An 18,420-nucleotide genomic window follows, 5' to 3' on the forward strand; every position below is an offset into this window, starting at 1 on the left:
ACTTTGGTTGAGTAAAAACACGGAGCAAAAACATGGCTGAATCCTGAATGACTCCTATTTGGATTTGTCCTACCAAGCCTACTGCGCATGCGTGAAGCGGCTCGGCTCGGTTTTCCCTTTCGGGCGCTCTCGTTTTCTGTTAGAATTTGGTAAAGAAAAAAATAAATAAATATTATTTACCAGCTTACCGGGTCCATAAACATAAATCTGACAGCTGACAAGGTCGGGATATAAACGAATCGAATACAAGCCACCCGCCGGGACTCCTAATCACAGTGATCTGCTTGTAAACACTGTTTTCATGGGCTCAGTGACGTCACAGATCAGAGGGAGGCGCATTAACGAAAGATTCTGATTGGTTTATAGTTGCCTACAATCTCAAAATGGCTGACTCCTCCATCTTCGACTCCTCTGTGTCAATTCATGATTCAAAGTTAAAAATATTTTTTCATGTTCGATATATAATGGAAATAATTAACGGAATTGATTACGTATATGTTTTTCTCCTATTACACACCTGGTTTTGTACAAAAGTTGCCTTTTCCTTTAATGTGGCATTATCCTGACCTCAATACCCTCTTTACTGTAATTACAATAACAGCCACCAACTTGATGTCCTGCATGGTATCAGTCCATAAATATGGACAAAAATGCTCGATAAAATGTAATTTCCTAGCTCAAATGAGGAGGGATGAGGAGGGTGGAGTGATGGTACATCATCGTGATGTGATGTTAGTGTCTGGGTTCAGTGGCCATTTTTAGACAAGTGAGGCTGAACAAGAGCCCAGTTCCCTCAAACAACTGTTGCGTTCAGGGCAGTTCTGCTTGAATTACAACTTCAAGTCGTACACATACCCATACCCCCCCCACCACCACCACCACCACCCTGTGCCCCCACAGGCATCCCAAAGATCCTTTTAAATCTTTTAAAGGGGCACCATGATTAATCTTTATTTTCACATGGGAACACAAATTGAGGAACAGAGACGTGTGTCTAGTTTAAACATAAAAAAATACCTGAGGAACATTATGTTTAAACAAACAAACAAACAAACAAACAAACAAACAAACAAACAAACAATCAAAAAAATACATGTGTATAGTACTCTGCAAAAATCTTAGGCACCCTATTTTTTTCATACAAACTTTGTTATAGATTTCTATTTGATGACTTCTACATTTTCCAGTCAGCACAAAAACATTTTAGGGTCCAAACATTCGTCTTGCAGCACAAAATTAAATGTTACAGAAAAAAAAAATTATATCTGGGCAGCATATTACATAAGAGAGCACTTTTCAGATTAAAAAAGAAAACATAATGAAGGGGGGCGGCACGGTGGTGTAGTGGTTAGCGCTGTCGCCTCACAGCAAGAAGGTCCTGGGTTCGAGCCCCGGGGCCGGCGAGGGCCTTTCTGTGTGGAGTTTGCATGTTCTCCCCGTGTCCGCGTGGGTTTCCTCCGGGTGCTCCGGTTTCCCCCACAGTCCAAAGACATGCAGGTTAGGTTAACTGGTGACTCTAAATTGACCGTAGGTGTGAATGTGAGTGTGAATGGTTGTCTGTGTCTATGTGTCAGCCCTGTGATGACCTGGCGACTTGTCCAGGGTGTACCCCGCCTTTCGCCCGTAGTCAGCTGGGATAGGCTCCAGCTTGCCTGCGACCCTGTAGAAGGATAAAGCGGCTAGAGATAATGAGATGAGATGAGACATAATGAAGGCTGCTGGGTTTTGGTGCAAAATTAAGAAGCAAGTGTGACAGTCAAAGTGTCCAGAAGAACTGTGGCTGGTTCTGTAAGATGCTCAGTAAAACCTACAGCTCATTTCCTTATCAAACTGCACTCATGGTACCTGAGACTACTTTTTTTTTTAAAGCAAAGGGTCGTCTCACACCAAATATTGACTTTGTTTCATGTATTATGGCTTACTGCTGTTTATAGTATTTTTTTTATGTTGAAGCATTTCATTTTGTTATTTTAAGCCATTTTTGGTCTACAGCATGTCTTTACATGTGCCTAAGACTTTTGCACAGGACTATATATGGTTTCAAAATATTATTAGACACCATTTTTTAATTCTGTCAAAAGGAAATTAAATATTCGTCAAGTGCCATCACTAAACTCTCTGACAAATAAAACTAGCCACATCATTAATGAGTCCTCAGTAACTGGCCAGCCTACTACTCTATTAGGTTTTCACTCTAATTTATTCCAGGAAGATGGAGTATTATATCCATGAAGGATCTTACCAAGGCAAGAACTGATTTTAGAAGCTTGTAGCAGAAGCCAGTTTTGAGAGCAAGTCTGATAAATTGTGCATTCATAAAACTACTTCCTAACTGGCTGGTTTACGATAAAATCTTGGAAATTGGTGTATTATTCAGTCTAAGAGTCATCCCCAAAGCATTTTAGCAGTCAAACGTGTTCCTAAACCTACAACACCCCTCAAAAGGAATTACAGATAATCCTAAAATGGCTGCTGCCAGCAATTCACATCAGAGGTAAGTGTTGGAAAAATGACAGTGTGCTTTAAAAAAAGATACTGCCACAGATATGAATCTATCGCAATGACTGTGTTATTAGTCAGGTATGCGGTTACCTCATCTGGAACATTAAGAGATACAATATCATCAGAGAAAAAGGTTAGGTTTTCACTAACTCTGTACTTTCTCCCCATCACAGCAAAAATGCAGTTATACAGTACAGATTAACTTACGGGTTGTTTTACAATCAGGGTACAAAGTTTGTGTCACGGGGTCCAAAATTCAAATGGATTCAAACTGGTTCTTGTACCAGTTTTTAAGTGAAGGACGAGTTAAAGAACAGATTTCAGGTAATTTTTTGACATGTGTGTATGGTAGTTTTGTGTAATCTGCTATAAGATGGGAGAAACAAATGAAGTGATTCTCGGAGAGGACTTTTTTTTTTTTTGACAATTCACAATCCACTACTTCCATAGTGCTTTTAAATATAAGGCTGTAAGCTTTGTGTTAGTTGTCTCTAATATTTATGTCCCAAAATCTTGACCACATTTTAGGATGAAAATAATCATTTTAGATATGTTATTTTAGGGGCGGCACGGTGGTGTAGTGGTTAGCGCTGTCGCCTCACAGCAAGAAGGTCCTGGGTTCGAGCCCCGGGGCCGGCGAGGGCCTTTCTGTGTGGAGTTTGCATGTTCTCCCCGTGTCCGCGTGGGTTTCCTCCGGGTGCTCCGGTTTCCCCCACAGTCCAAAGACATGCAGGTTAGGTTAACTGGTGACTCTAAATTGACCGTAGGTGTGAATGTGAGTGTGAATGGTTGTCTGTGTCTACGTGTCAGCCCTGTGATGACCTGGCGACTTGTCCAGGGTGTACCCCGCCTTTCGCCCGTAGTCAGCTGGGATAGGCTCCAGCTTGCCTGCGACCCTGTAGAAGGATAAAGCGGCTAGAGATAATGAGATGAGATATGTTATTTTATATTGAAAAATTAGCTGTCTCGGAGAGGACATTTTTTTGACACAATTACATACTAATTTGATCAAAATAGTCTGAAAACTTACTGGCATTCAACATTAAAACTTAACTATGTTTCCAATGATATGGAACCAAATATTTGTTTTATGGTATAAAGAATGATTTAAGTGCATCCCTTTTGGAGCTACCTGTGGTCAAAAAAGCACTTTTTCTAAATGACACGAGTAATTTTGCTAAATATGACATATATTGCCATACATTCACCAAAAATAACGTTATCAACAATTTTTTTTACATGGTAAATAGAGCTATCACAGGGCTACAATAAACAACCAAGTTTATTTAGTCAAGCCTTTTGATATTGAAGATAATAAGTGTTAAATGTGATTTTTAGCTTGCGTACCCTGATTGTAAAACAACCCTTACATTAATGGACAAAAACGAGCCAAACTGGAACATGGGAGTGTATAAGGTGTAGCGTTGTGCTGTGCTACATGTTTATTGAGTCTGGTGTAAGTTGGACTTTAATCATTCATTCATTCCTATTCAGTAACAGCTTTATCCTGGTTAGAACGCTAAATTCATTAGAAGAAAATCATAGGCAGGTACAAGCAAAAGGGGAGGACCAGGATTAATTAATTAGACGAACGAAAGAAAGAAAGAGTCAAGTACGCGAGAGAGGCGGATGTAAGTGCAGAAGTGTTTATTTTAATACAGTGCGATATATACATGAAGTGCATAAAACGCACACAAAGGCAAACAGTCCAAATTGGCAGGCAAGGTCATAAACGAGAAAACAGGCAAAGGGTCGATCGAGGTGCAAACAGAATGTTGGAGGCAAAACGAGAACGAGAACTAGAAACAGGAACAGGAGTTGAGAAACCAGGAAAACCACAAACACGGGAGGAAAGGCTCGGTAATGCGCACTGAACTAAGGTGATGCATTATACTTCGCATGACCTTAGAATCAGCACCGTCCTTAAATAGCCCAACACTAATTCACTAATTGAGAACAGGTGCACCTTGTTCACGGCGCGTGTGCTGGAGCTCACTCGGCACGCGCGCAGCCCAAGGCGCACCTTTTGGTGCATGCACCACAGCGCGCAGGACTGACAGAAAGAAAGTATCTATCTATCTATCTATCTATCTATCTATCTATCTATCTATCTATCTATCTATCTATCTATCTCATCTCATTATCTCTAGCCACTTTATCCTGTTCTACAGGGTCGCAGGCAAGCTGGAGCCTATCCCAGCTGACTACGGGCGAAAGGCGGGGTACACCCTGGACAAGTCGGCAGGTCATCACAGGGCTGACACATAGACACAGACAATCATTCACACTCACATTCACACCTACGGTCAATTTAGAGTCACCAGTTAACCTAACCTGCATGTCTTTGGACTGTGGGGGAAACTGGAGCACCCGGAGGAAACCCACGCGGACACGGGGAGAACATGCAAACTCCACACAGAAAGGCCTTCGCCGGCCATGGGGCTCGAACCCGGACCTTCTTGCTGTGAGGCGACAGTGCTAACCACTACATCACCGTGCCTATCTATCTATCTATCTATCTATCTATCTATCTATCTATCTATCTATCTATCTATCTATCTATATTTATTATGCCTGGGCCATATCAGCAGTTTAACCTGTTTATGCTAATTTGTTAATTTTATCTTCAATTTGTAGTTTATTTCTTTTTATATATACCTTTGTTTGTATACTTAGTACTTTTTGCACTACTCCTTCACTGCCTTATCTTCTTTTCTTTCTATATTTTGCTGCTTTTTTGCTGCTGTAACAATGTAAATTTCCCCTTGTGGGATAATAAAAGGCTATCTTATCTTATCTTATCTTATCTTATCTTATCTTATCTTATCTTATCTTATCTTATCTTATCTCAAAGCTACACTGAAGTCCTCTCTTGATTGTTGACTTTGACACATACTGTATATGCCTACCTCCTGGAAGGTGTTCTTGGTCTGAGTACTGTACACTACAAAGCAAATTCAAAAACCTTGGGGTTTCCGTATGATAGCTGGCTTCACTTAACCAAACGTTCACATGCTGACTGAACTGGTAACAGGATGTGAATTAACCATTCATTACGCTGAACCAGGATTTTATCAGTTCGTACTTCTTGCAGGTGTACCGCCAGTCTCCAAGCACTCCATTAAACTGATCTACAATGCAGAGTGGACAGGATAATTTGAAGAAAATATTTTAAAGCGAAATGCAGTAAAGCAGTCAGGCTTTACATGGTGACATTGTGTAGACTCCCTGAGAATATGAGTCATAACCTGACCCTGGCCATTTTGCCTTAATGCTAGTAGTTGGGGACTGATCACACAGTCATGCAAACTGAGGATAAAATGTCTTCTATATTCATGTTCTGTTAAAGCCCACTTTGTTACTACTAGATATTTTAGGAAGTGTGTAAAATCATGATGTTATGCACTGACCTCCTTTTAAAGGTCTCATTGCATCGTTTTTTCATTAATTGTGCGGTGGTCTTGAGTATGAATGAATGCCCTGTGAGCCGGTTTTGGTGAAAAAAATGCTGTGGTTCTCCTGTTTCAGGCTGTTCTAGTTTGGTGGAGGAGTGGGTGGCGGGAGAACGACAGGATTTCAGCTCTTACTCATTAATATTCATGACATGTAAATGTGTTACCTCTGATTGGCTAACAGCACTGTGACGCTACCTCCAGTGAGTCAGAACAAGCGGATGTGGGTGTCTTTGTAAAAACTGTTTTGATTGGCTATTATGGTCTCGACATCGATATTTTGACCAATAACAATGTAGATAACACAAATTTTACATCACATTCAACGAGATTTAAATGAGACTAAAGATGGCGACTTACAAATAATGTGTAAACATCGTTGGAGTTAATAAAGTTTGAACAGCATGAAGGAACATACCCCAACCCCCCGAAATTAATTTAAAAAAATTTCTCAACGGATTTGGCATAAAATAAAAAGGTCGTTTTTTACTCAGAAAAAGCAGAAATCCGCCGAAAAGCGGACAACTCTCATCCCTGCCTAGCTTGTGACCATGTCATGCTAACGTGGAGAATATCTCATCTCATTATCTCTAGCTGCTTTATCCTGTTCTACAGGGTCGCAGGCAAGCTGGAGCCTATCCCAGCTGACTACAGGCGAAAGGCGGGGTACACCCTGGACAAGTCGCCAGGTCATCACAGGGCTGACACATAGACACAGACAACCATTCACACTCACATTCACACCTATGGTCAATTTAGAGTCACCAGTTAACCTAACCTGCATGTCTTTGGACTGTGGGGGAAACCGGAGCACCCGGAGGAAACCCACGCGGACAACATGCAAACTCCGCATAGAAAGGCCCTCACCGGCCACAGGGCTCAAACCCGGACCTTCTTGCTGTGAGGCAACAGCGCTAACCACTACACCACCGTGCCTCCGGGGAAAAATATATATATATAAAATATATATCTCATCATCTCTAGCCACTTTATCCTGTTCTACAGGGTCGCAGGCAAGCTGGAGCCTATCCCAGCTGACTATGGGCGAGAGGCGGGGTACACCCTGGACAAGTCGCCAGGTCATCACAGGGTTGACACATAGAGACACACAACCATGGTCAATTTAGAGACACCAATTAGCAATGCAAAGTCTGCTTGCTCAGCTGTAGCAGAGGATCACCAACAGAAACTGGATCAGACATCAGACCCCATGCTGCAAAATCTTTTTTTTACATGAGAGAGAGAGAGAGAGAGAGTGTGTTTGTGTGTGTGTGTGTGTGGCAAAGTGTGTGTAGTGTTTGTGTCTGTGCACTCTAAAATCATGGTTTAAAATGGTTTGACTAGCAGCGCAGTATGACACTTCGCGGTCTAAAATCTCATCTCATTCTCATCTCATTATCTCTAGCCGCTTTATCCTGTTCTACAGGGTTGCAGGCAAGCTGGAGCCTATCCCAGCTGACTACGGGCGAAAGGTGGGGTACACCCTGGACAAGTCGCCAGGTCATCACAGGGCTGACACATATGCCGCTTTTCCACTACAAACGCGGCTGAGTTGGGCTGAGCCGTGCCGTGCTGAGTTGGGCTGAGTTGAGCTGAGTGGGGCTGTTGGAGTTGCATTTCGACTACAACCGTGCTGAACCGTGCTGGCTGGAAGTGGGTGGACACATTGGGTGGAGTTAGCGAAAGTGGGTGGACGTCACGTTTTGTCGTTAGGCGGCGCAAACAGTGACATCAGTGATCTTTTAAGTGGTAGTCTCACGACCCGGATAGTAAACAATAAACATGGAGTCGTTGTGTTGCTGGTCTTGGTGCTGTGGCTTGTTGTCACCGACAACGCCAACAGATACTGGCAAGAGCGTATAGATGAGGCAAGGCGCATAAGGCTTCAGAAATTCTCGTAATTCGTAATTCTTCTTCTTCTTCCGGGTTTACGGTGTTTACAGATCCCAGCGTGCTCGCGGGGTGTGTGTGGGCATGTAAGGACACTCCTCCTCACCAATGAGTGCACAGGGGAGTGTCTGCTCACGCCCCAGCCCCACTCGGCTCGGTTTGGCTCGCTTCAGCCCCACTCCAAAACCGTGCGAGTTTTGGGTGCTAAGCAGGGCTGAAGCGAGCTGAGTAGTGCTGCTCTGAGATAGTCGAAACGCGAGCCGTGTCGGGCTGAAGTGAGCTGAAGCGAGCTGAAGTGAGCTGAAAAAGGGCCAATAGACACAGACAACCATTCACACTCACATTCACACCTACGGTCAATTTAGAGTCACCAGTTAACCTAACCTGCATGTCTTTGGACTGTGGGGGAAACCGGAGCACCCGGAGGAAACCCACGCGGACACGGGGAGAACATGCAAACTACACACAGAAAGGCCCTCGCCAGCCACAGGGCTCGATCCCGGACCTTCTTGCTGTGAGGCGACAGCGCTAACCACTACACCACCGTGCTGCCCACGTGGAGAATATGAACATGCTATTTTGTAACAAAAACCTTCAAACAAAAAGTTCATGTTTTACTTACAGCTTGTGAGCTGGTGGTCGATCGTCTTGACGATACAGATCCAAGTATTAAAAACAACCTCGAAGCAAAACCACTACTGAAGGCACCGAAGTTTGAAAAAAGTCACTGTGGTTGAAATGATCAGAACACAGTACTAACGTTGCATTATACTTCGCTGGTGGTGTTCCAAAGATAAATTCCAACCATTTCTTCTTCAGCTCTTCTATCTTGCAACGTTGCTCCGCTTAGGTTTCATTTCTGTCGGTGGCTCCAGCCCGACTTTGGACGCTCGTAACTCGGGCAGGGGAGGTCCCAGCCTCCCCAAACTTGGCAGCCAGTGGCCTCTGCCCTCTCCCCATCGAACCAGCGCTGCCAGGGCGGGCTAGTACCGTGCCTCGGGACGTAATTTGTCCCGAGGTGAGCCGTGGCGCTCCACTTAGGTTTCGTTTCTGTCGGCGACTCCAGCCCGACTTTGAACGCTCGTAACTCACGCAGGGGAGGTCCCAGCCTCCCCAAACATGCAACGTTGATGTGTTACTGCCACAAATAACACAGGCACGAACTTGTTCAGCCATGTTTTCAACTTGCTGTTAGGTCCTCTTCGTTAGCTACTGATGAGATGGGCTCTGCTATCTCTCCTCGCGCTGAAATCCGAGCTTTCTTCCCGTGGGCAGTCGCAAGCCAAGGTGGACGAGGCCATGAATACTAATTTTCGAAGTGACGTAAGTTCGTAGGGCTTTTTCAGATTTGCTCGTTTTTCTGACTATTTTCTTTCATAAGCTAATACAGGGAATAGGAGTAGAATTACATTTTCACATGCAGCATGCATATGCAACTCGGAGTGAACTATGGTATTTCAAAAAGAGCCAGTCTTAAATGTTTTTGGTGGAAGGGCACCTTTAAGATAAATTCCTGTGCCCACAGGGATCATCTAAGAGTGATGTGTGTGCACTCTAATGCAGTGATTACTCTGGGAAATCCTAATAGGCCAGGGGTTCCTAAACTTTTCCATGCCAAGGCCCCCCAAACAGCATTAGCTTCTGGCCGGGGACCCCCTTTGCAAACCCACAGACAATGCTACAAAATATGTAAAGAAACATCAACTTTTAGAATGTTTTCTCTTACTTTTATTCAATAGTCAATAATTGTTACATTTGTTTAGCATAAGAATATTATTAGCTAACATGTTTTCAACACAAATATTTTCGCACTGAACAATAAACTGTATAACCTCCTGTAGTACCTGATTCAACTCGTTATCCATCCTTTTTGCGACCAGTGCCTCGCGATGGAGCATGCAGTGTGGCGCCACTACATGTGGGGCCTTCTGCTTAATGAGAGCGGTCACTCCATTGATCTTCCTGGTCATTGCCGCGGTTCCGTCCAAACACACCCCCACACAATGGGTCCAGTCCAATCCGTTAGACTCGATGTAATCGTCCAAAACTTGAAAAATGTCTTTCCCAGTAGTTCTTCTTTCAAGTGCTTTACAAAATAGTATTTCCTCCACAAATCTTTCCTGTGAAATAAATCTGATGTACACAAGCAGTTGGGCCTCATTGGATAAATCTGTGCTCTCATCCAGCTGAAGTGCGAAGTATTTGCTGGCTCTCACCTGCTCCAACAGCTGAGCAGATACGTCTTGAGCCATGTCACCAATCCGTCGGCTCACGGTGTTATCAGAGAGTGGGACAGCATCGATTTTTTTGGCAGCATCCTCACCAAGCAATTCTCGGACAATGTCTTTGGTGGCTGGTAAAATCAAATCTTCTCCAATTGAGTGAGGTTTTTTAGCACGAGCAATGTGGTACGAGGCTAAAAATGATGCCTTCAGGGCCCGCTCGGGGACAGCAGCTTGCTGGCTGAATGCAGTAGATTGCCTGACCAAATGCTCTTCTTTGTGTCTGAAGAAATCTACTGTTTTTTCGGCATCTGTCGGATGTTTTTGTACCAAGTGACGCTGAAGTTTCAAAGGTTTTAAGCACTCGTTTGACAGGGTCTCCAGACAGAGGACGCATTTCGGGCAATCATGGCCATTTTTCTGTATGGCTGTAAAGCCATACTTAATGTATGCTGCCTCATATTTTCGGATTTTAGTTGGCCAGGATTTCTTAGTTTTTTTCGCAGCAGTGTCCTCCACAGCAGGGCTGTTGGTTTGTTCCTTCGGTCTCTTCTTCAAAAACCTGTCCATTTTGCGCTAGCAATACGCTAGCTTGAGGAGCAAAGCAGCTTGATAAATGGCGCAAACCGCAACATCACAGGCAATCGGAGAGATAAGCATGGCAAACAACGTTTCGATATGATGTATTATTATTAATAATTATATTTTATAATAATGATTAAAAAACTAATTACAATATATTTAATAATAATTATTTTAAAAACGTATATATATTTTTTGCAATTTTTTTGTTATCGTCCCTCCAACTTTCTGAGGCCCCCCTAGCGCCCCCTGGCGGCCCCCACTTTGAAAACCACTGTAATAGGCTACAGACACATGATCACAGATTAACAGCCAATATTCTATTAAGTCAGTTATCTGCTAATCAGTTAGTTAAAAAAAGCTATTCAAATGTATATAAATCATAAAAGAAGCAGAAAACCAAACAAATTTTATATATTCTTGAAATTTATACTGCACCACAGAAATCTTTTTACCGTCATGAGCAGCAAGCTCAACAGGATCCTAGAGGAAAGGTGATGCAATTGTAATTATTATGGCTCTAGTGTGGCAAGCTTTAACTTAGATTGTCCGTAGGCATGTAATGATATATTGTGCAACGATAAATCGTGATATGAATTTATAACAATTTGACTTGATGAAATAAAAAAAAAACCACAATTATTATCAGGCTGTGTAATCTCTTTTCCTAGTTGCAACTGCGTTGTTTAGACAACAGAGGCTGCAATAATGTACAGTACTGGGAATGCATATGACTACTTCTACTTTACCCTCCACAAAAGTAACACAGCTCTAATGCCGCAAAAAAAAAAACACATAAAAGAACAGATCTAAAATGGGAAAGACCTGTTGTGTGATTGACTCTACAAATAGATTTAACAAGAAATCAGAGCTCTCTTTTTACATATTGTTGAAATCTAAAGAAAATAGATGAAAATTGAGGTAGTAGAAATGTTCATAAAAGTTTATGAAGTAAAGTCCTATTATTAACTTTTTTCATTTTTTAATAAAAGGAATATTTTAGCTAATAAGCTATCATATTTTACTCCAACCTTTAGAAATGTGGATAAAAAATTATTTTTGGTTGTTAAGAAAATGAAACAAAAGTGTTCTTTTAAAGGTAGACTGCCTTTCAGGTTTTTCAAGTGTAGGTCATAAAAAGAATTTTCCCTGACACCCAATTATTTTTGTTTAGTGGACTGAAAGCTACCAAATTTGAATCACAGACTTCCAATTTTATTAGGTTTTTTTTTATAGAACAATTAATGAATTTAGGGCCACATGGCCCTAAATTCGCTGCTATTTTTTCCTGCTTCACCATGACCCAATTCAAGATACTACATCATGCATCATGTGGTGGGCTTTCCCTGTTTGCGCAGGGCATTGTGGGATACAAATTTGAAACAGCAGAGAAAAATGGAGGACGTGAGTGTGCGAATGAAACATGGAAGACCGACTACAGTAACGAAAAGTGAGAAGAAAAGACATTATGTTGCGAAGGAAAGGAAATGCAGGACCAAACTAATAAATATCGGCGGTCAGCAAGCACCTCGGCGTGATCAGCTGTTTGTTTAGCAACAAAATGATGTAACTGTCAGTGCACGGTCAAAGGTAAACCTGCGCTGTTTAAACACAGACTTCCTCTGTCTGCTTGACTGTGCGAAGCGAGTGATTTCATGCACATTATTTGCTCGGGAATCTCCTCAAATTAAATAACTTCCCAGCCACAGAATGGCCTGATATTTTGTGAGATATCACAGAAATAAACATATATCACAAAGACTAAATTTCAGAGGGAACTAAATTTCACCAGTTTTATGAAATCGAAAGGCCATCTAGCTTTAAATGTAACAAAAGGAATATTTAAGTTGATAGGACAATAAATGTATGTTTTTTAAAGTTGAGTTTTCAACCATGTTTAATTTTGGTAATAAAACTTTCTATATTTAATATTTTTTTCATAAATATCATGGGAAAATTGAATCAATTTGTGAATTGGGTGAATCGGTACATGTCTGGTTAGCCGAGCTGCCATGGTGATCAACCAACCAATGAAAAGATAGCCACCTTCACAGTATGGATAAGCCAGAGTTTAGCCAAACGTTAGCTTGCTAATCCTGCTTCATGTTACACCCCCTAGTCAGAAGGGGTTTTTCTTCACCAGGAAAATAATTCTTCTGTCATACACCATAGTTGTTTTTTGTGGACTTCCAGGTCTTTGGTGTTCCTGAGTTACCATAAAATAATTGATTTGTCCACACCTAAACCCATCTCTCTGGTGGGTTGGTTTTGATGCTTAAGCTTAATGACGTCTTGCTTCAATGGCAGTGACAGCACTTTAGACCTCATCTTAAGAGTTCACAGCAACAGACTCTAAATGCAAATGCCACACGTAAAATCAACTCTGGACCTTTTACCTGCTTACTTTTAAGTGAAACAATGAGGAAATGAAACACGCATGGCCATGGACTAGCTGAGCAGCCAACTGTCCGATTACTTTTGGTCCTACGGAAGGCAACATGCACATAAATCTAATGTGCTGTAATTCCTACACCTTTAAAATGCTTCTGATGTAAATACCCTCATATTAAAGCCGAATGTCTGCACTTGAAGCAGATTATTTAATTTACTGTGGTAGACAGCTAAAATAACAACGACTCTGTCAATATCCAAATATTTATGGACCTGACTGTAGGTCAAGTATTTATGTTTATGTTCATTTACGTTTTGCTTAGTCTCCCATCTCTCTTGTCTTCATGTTCAATCAAATTTTTTTTCTTTTTCATTTTGGACATACTGTGAAATATTGAGTAGGAGATACTATGAGCCATTTCAGCATTATGTTTCGCAAGTATGTGCACACCAAATAAAATGAAGCAGTGGTGCAATATTCGGCCCGTGGGCCTTGACTTTGACAAGTGTGCTCTGAAGAATAGAGCTTTCTGAAGGCTGTTTTAATAGACAGTCTAGTTTAAGGTACTGTGAGACCACATTTTCACATGTGAGAAGCATTTAAACTTTTCTTTGAATCTAGGGAATAATTTGCATTTTTTGGGTATAATTTATTGATGACTTTTTATTAAAGAAACAGACATTTATTAGATTTACATGCAGATTTATACTATATCAGTCAATCACTATCAAAAACAAGAGACATTTTAGAATCTGTAGAAACTGGCTCAAGCATGCATGTACTCTTTGGAAGAATTCAAAATTCTCAGTCGTTTTGCGATTGGGCTTTAAGTAAAAAGTATTGCTTACACTCTTTGTTGAAAGATAAGGTATTGGTGAATACAAACACAGATTTCCAACAAGTAAGGAGTTTAAAGGACTAAAGAATCGATCAAACCTGTTATGTGCAATGAAATGATGCCAACTCATGTGTGGGTGTATCAATTTGCGATCTTGATAAATGTCAGTTTTGTTGTGTATTGGTTTGCTCAAACATGTAAAAAATAAATCAAGTGAGTGTGTGATCAGCAGCAAGCCAGTCGTGTGTGTCTGCCAAGCAAAATGCACGGGAATCTTTTACTGCACCTTTAATCAATACTTGCACTAATAGCAAACAGGCCCCAGAAAGCTGATGGTTATGGATGGTTAAGACAATGCTACATGTAGCAGAAGCACACACTTGCTTCCTGCTGGCTCTCAGGTTTCACTTTTGTATTTTAGGTGAGACAGATGCGAAGCCATAATGTGACGTGAAAGTGGATATACATTACTCCACTCATGGACAGTCTGTGCTGTGCCAGCCATCACCAGTCATCCTTTCCACATCTGACACTCTATCGAAAAATACACTCTCTATTGCATAAGCACAAACTGACCTGGCAATCCCGTGTGCCTGTAATAAACTTCTTCTGTTGTGAGCTCTTTGATATCAGCACATCCACAATCCATGTGACAGTGTGGCACAGTGGACAGCTTCCGCCTGAAAACCCCGATTGGCTTTGTGCTTGAGACCCAGACATAAAATAAACATTGGCTTGAAATGTACTAGTAAAATGCCTTGGGTGTGTAAGTTCTCTTATACGTGACAGAATAACGAGTAAAAGGAAATGAAAGTGGATACATTCAGAAAATGCAATCACATTCCAATCTAGTTTAACTCCTCACTAATCAGTGAATACGCTGACTCGAACATGTTCATGTAAGTGATTTTTTTTTTTTTTAAATCTAAGAAAGGTTCAGTGGCTCTAGAACCTTTGAACAGGGTCAATTACTCTGAGATAGACTCTACTTTCCATTAAACTACTGTAGATTACAGTGTGTGTGTGTGTGTGTGTTCAAAATGAATATAAAAAATACATAATAAAAAAGCACACTCACTGCAAGCTGGGACAAAAAAAAAGTGAGTTTGATTTTGAATAACACCATTTATAGGCTATATAGTCATTTAACTCCCCTTTAAAATATATATCCATCCATCCATTATTTGTAGCCACTTATCCTGTTCTACAGGGTCGCAGGCAAGCTGGAGCCTATCCCAGCTGACTATTGGCGAGAGGCAGGGTACACCCTGGACAAGTCGCCAGGTTACCGCAGGGCTGACACATAGAAACAAACAACCACTCACACTCACAGTCAATTTAGAGCCACCAATTGGCCTAACCTGCATGTCTTTGGACTGTGGGGGAAACCGGAGCACCCGGAGGAAACCCACGCAGACACGGGAAGAACATGCAAACTCCACACAGAAAGGCCTTCATCGGCCACTGGGCTCGAACCCAGGACCTTCTTGCTGTGAGGCGACAGCACTAACCACTACACCGCCGTGCTGCCTTTAAAAATAAATAAACATATCTCCCTCCATTATCTGTAGCCGCTTATCCTGTCCTACAGGGTCGCAGGCAAGCTGGATCCTATCCAAGCTGACTATGGGTGGGAGCCGAGGTACGACCTGGACAAGTCGCCAGGTCATCACAGGGCTGACACATAGACAACCATTCACACTCACATTCACACCTACGGTCAATTTAGAGCCACCAATTAACCTAACCTGCATGTTTTTGGACTGTGGAGGAAACCCACACAGAAAGTCCCTCACCAGCCACTGGGCTCGAACCCAGGACCTTCTTGCTGTGAGGCAACCACTACGCCACCATGCCACCCTTAAGTAAACCAATAAAAAGTAAGCATTTTATACCTGAGGAAACTTGACGAAATAGCCTGCTGACCTGAGACACCTTCTCGGGATGACTTTCTACTATTCAGATGAAATCACGATATTTATCGCGATATTCTTTGTGGCTTGTCATGGAATGAAATTTAACGAGACACAGAGTGTTCAGAGGACGTTAATAAGTTCTTCTGAGCTCATGACGTCTACGACATATAATTAGCGTGAAATGAAAATAGACAAGTAATAACTCCGACACTTTTGGTGCCTAACATGGAGTAAAAATAAAAACGCGCGCAGGATGCCAGATTTATGTATTTATTTTAATTTAATTCTTTGTATGTTATTCCAAAGCTTTAGTTTATAGGGTGTGTTTATATTAATAACAGTACACAAAAATGAAAGAAATGACTTACCATTTCCACGAGGAAACCCCGGGTCAAAACCATGGCACGGCTCTAAACCCTTAAGTGGGAATAAAGCGCATCCTCGCATCTGAATGCGTTATTACACACAGAAAAGGACAAGTTCTTGGTTTACCGACAACTCGGACAGGGTCAGCTCAAGCCAAAAGGAGAGAAAGAAACATTAAAAAAAAAAGGAAAAATGCAATAAATAGTTTCCCACGAAGCGCTTCTGCAGTCAGGTGACGCTGTTTGGAGAATGAAACTGCGCCTCTTGGAGCGCGCAAGAGCCCACGCGCTGCACAGTGGCTGAACGTTAGAGGCGCGCGCTCGCCCGTTTCCACGGTCAGAAAGTAAACTCGTCTGTCGAGTCTCCTCCTCTTCCTCCTCCTCCTCCTGTCTGTGATCTCCACTCACTGACCACACAGCATGGCAATAAGACATCCTGCGTAACCGCGCACACCGCTTGCCATCCATGTTCTATAGGGAAGCTGGATCCTATCCCAGCTGACTATGGGCGAGAGTCAGGGTGCACCCTGGACAAGTCGCCAGGTTATCACAGGACTGACATACACATTCACTTGAGAGCCACCAATTAACCTAACATGCGTATCTTTGGACTGTGGGAGGAAACCCACGCAGACAACATGCAAACTCCACACAGAAAGGCCCTCGCTGGCCGCGAACCCAGAACCGTCTTGCTGTGAGGCGACAGTGCTAACCACTACACCACCGTGGTCACTACCCTCTAAATTCTCAGTTTGTACCCTTTTAAAAATTCATGAAGTCGCTGCGGCAGCACGGTGGTGTAGTGGTTAGCGCTGTCGCCTCACAGCAAGAAGGTCCTGGGTTCAAGCCCAGTGGCCGTTGGGGGCCTTTCTGTGTGGAGTTTGCATGTTCTTCCCGTGTCTGCGTGGGTTTCCTCCGGGTGCTCCGGTTTCCCCAACAGTCCAAAGACATGCAGGTTAGGCTAATTGGTGGCTCTGTAGTGGTTAGCACTGTCGCCTCACAGCAAGAAGGTCCTGGGTTCGAGCCCAGTGGCCGTTGGGGGCCTTTCTATGTGGAGTTTGCATGTTCTTCCCGTGTCTGCGTGGGTTTCCTCCGGGTGCTCTGGTTTCCCCAACAGTCCAAAGACATGCAGGTTAGGTTAATTGGCGGCTCTAAATTGACTGTGAGTGTGAATGGTTGTTTGTGTCTATGTGTCAGCCCTGCGATAACCTGGCAACTTGTCCAGGGTGTACCCTGCCTGTCGCCCATAGTCAGCTGGGATAGGCTCCAGCTTGCCTGCGACCCTGTAGAACAGGATAAAGCAGCTATAGATGGATGGAGTAGATCTGGAAGGTCCTCAGACATAGAGTGTTTTGGTAAACTGGGATGTATGGATGCTGTCAGTCCCCCACTCACTTGCTCACTCGAGTTTGTTGATGGTGTAGTGGCTTGGCTGCTGCTTTATGTCCCGGGGCTCCCTCATGCCTGTGTTACCTTCTGGCTCTCCCCTTTTAGTTATGCTGTCATAGTTAGTTTTGCCGGAGTCCCTGCTTGCACTCAGCGCAAAATGTATACTGTTTCTACTTATTCAGGTGACAGTGGGCATACCTAGCAACCTATGTTTTCTCTCTCTTTCCCCCATCTGTCCCTCTGAGTTACATGCCAATCCTGAGATCGAGATGCTGACCTCTTCTGTTCCTCGGACCTACCTGATCCATCCTAATGCCCTGTGTCTGGTCGGAGTCTCATCACATTGCTCCTGTGGAGGACGGCCCCATATGGACAGTTGAAAGTCGCAGTTGGAAGACGCTCTGGACACTTACAGTAATGCTGTTGTGTCTGAGGACTACAGCTGACTTGCTAACTTTAGGACTGCAGTTGTCATGAACAGTTTTGCACTCAAGTTTCCATCAATGAAGAGTTACAACATCAATGAAACTGACTTCATGTTAAAACTGTTAATGTTATAATCATGTTGTCTGTTGTTGCCCAAATGAGGATGGGTTCCCTTTTGAGTCTGGTTCCTCTCGAGGTTTCTTCCTCATGTCGTCTGAGGGAGTTTTTCCTTGCCACCATCCCCACAGGCTTGCTCATTGGGGATAGATTAGCGATAAAATTAGCTCATGTTTAAAGTCATTCAAATTCTGTAAAGCTGCTTTGCGACAATGTCTGTTGTTAAAAGTGCTATAGAAATAAACTTGACTTATATACTGCTAGGGAACATATATGTACCTTTTTGGCTCTGAAAAGGCACACATAGTTACCATGAGGTCCAATAATGA

At 42.7% G+C, this 18,420-nt stretch overlaps 1 protein-coding gene across 1 annotated transcript in view; it reads right to left on the reverse strand.

Annotated features, from left to right (window-relative positions):
• Nucleotides 1-16,387, reverse strand: part of htr4 (5-hydroxytryptamine receptor 4) — a 220,921-nt gene extending 204,534 nt beyond the window's left edge. Inside the window, exon 1 of the mRNA XM_060926997.1 lies at nucleotides 16,163-16,387. Within this exon, the coding sequence (XP_060782980.1) occupies nucleotides 16,163-16,241 (79 nt within the window). The 5' untranslated portion in view covers nucleotides 16,242-16,387. The remainder of the gene's footprint in view (nucleotides 1-16,162) is intronic.
• Between the last annotated feature and the right edge of the window lie 2,033 nt (nucleotides 16,388-18,420).

The sequence above is a fragment of the Neoarius graeffei genome, chromosome 8 (genome assembly GCF_027579695.1).
Source record: "Neoarius graeffei isolate fNeoGra1 chromosome 8, fNeoGra1.pri, whole genome shotgun sequence".
Lineage (NCBI taxonomy): Eukaryota > Metazoa > Chordata > Actinopteri > Siluriformes > Ariidae > Neoarius > Neoarius graeffei.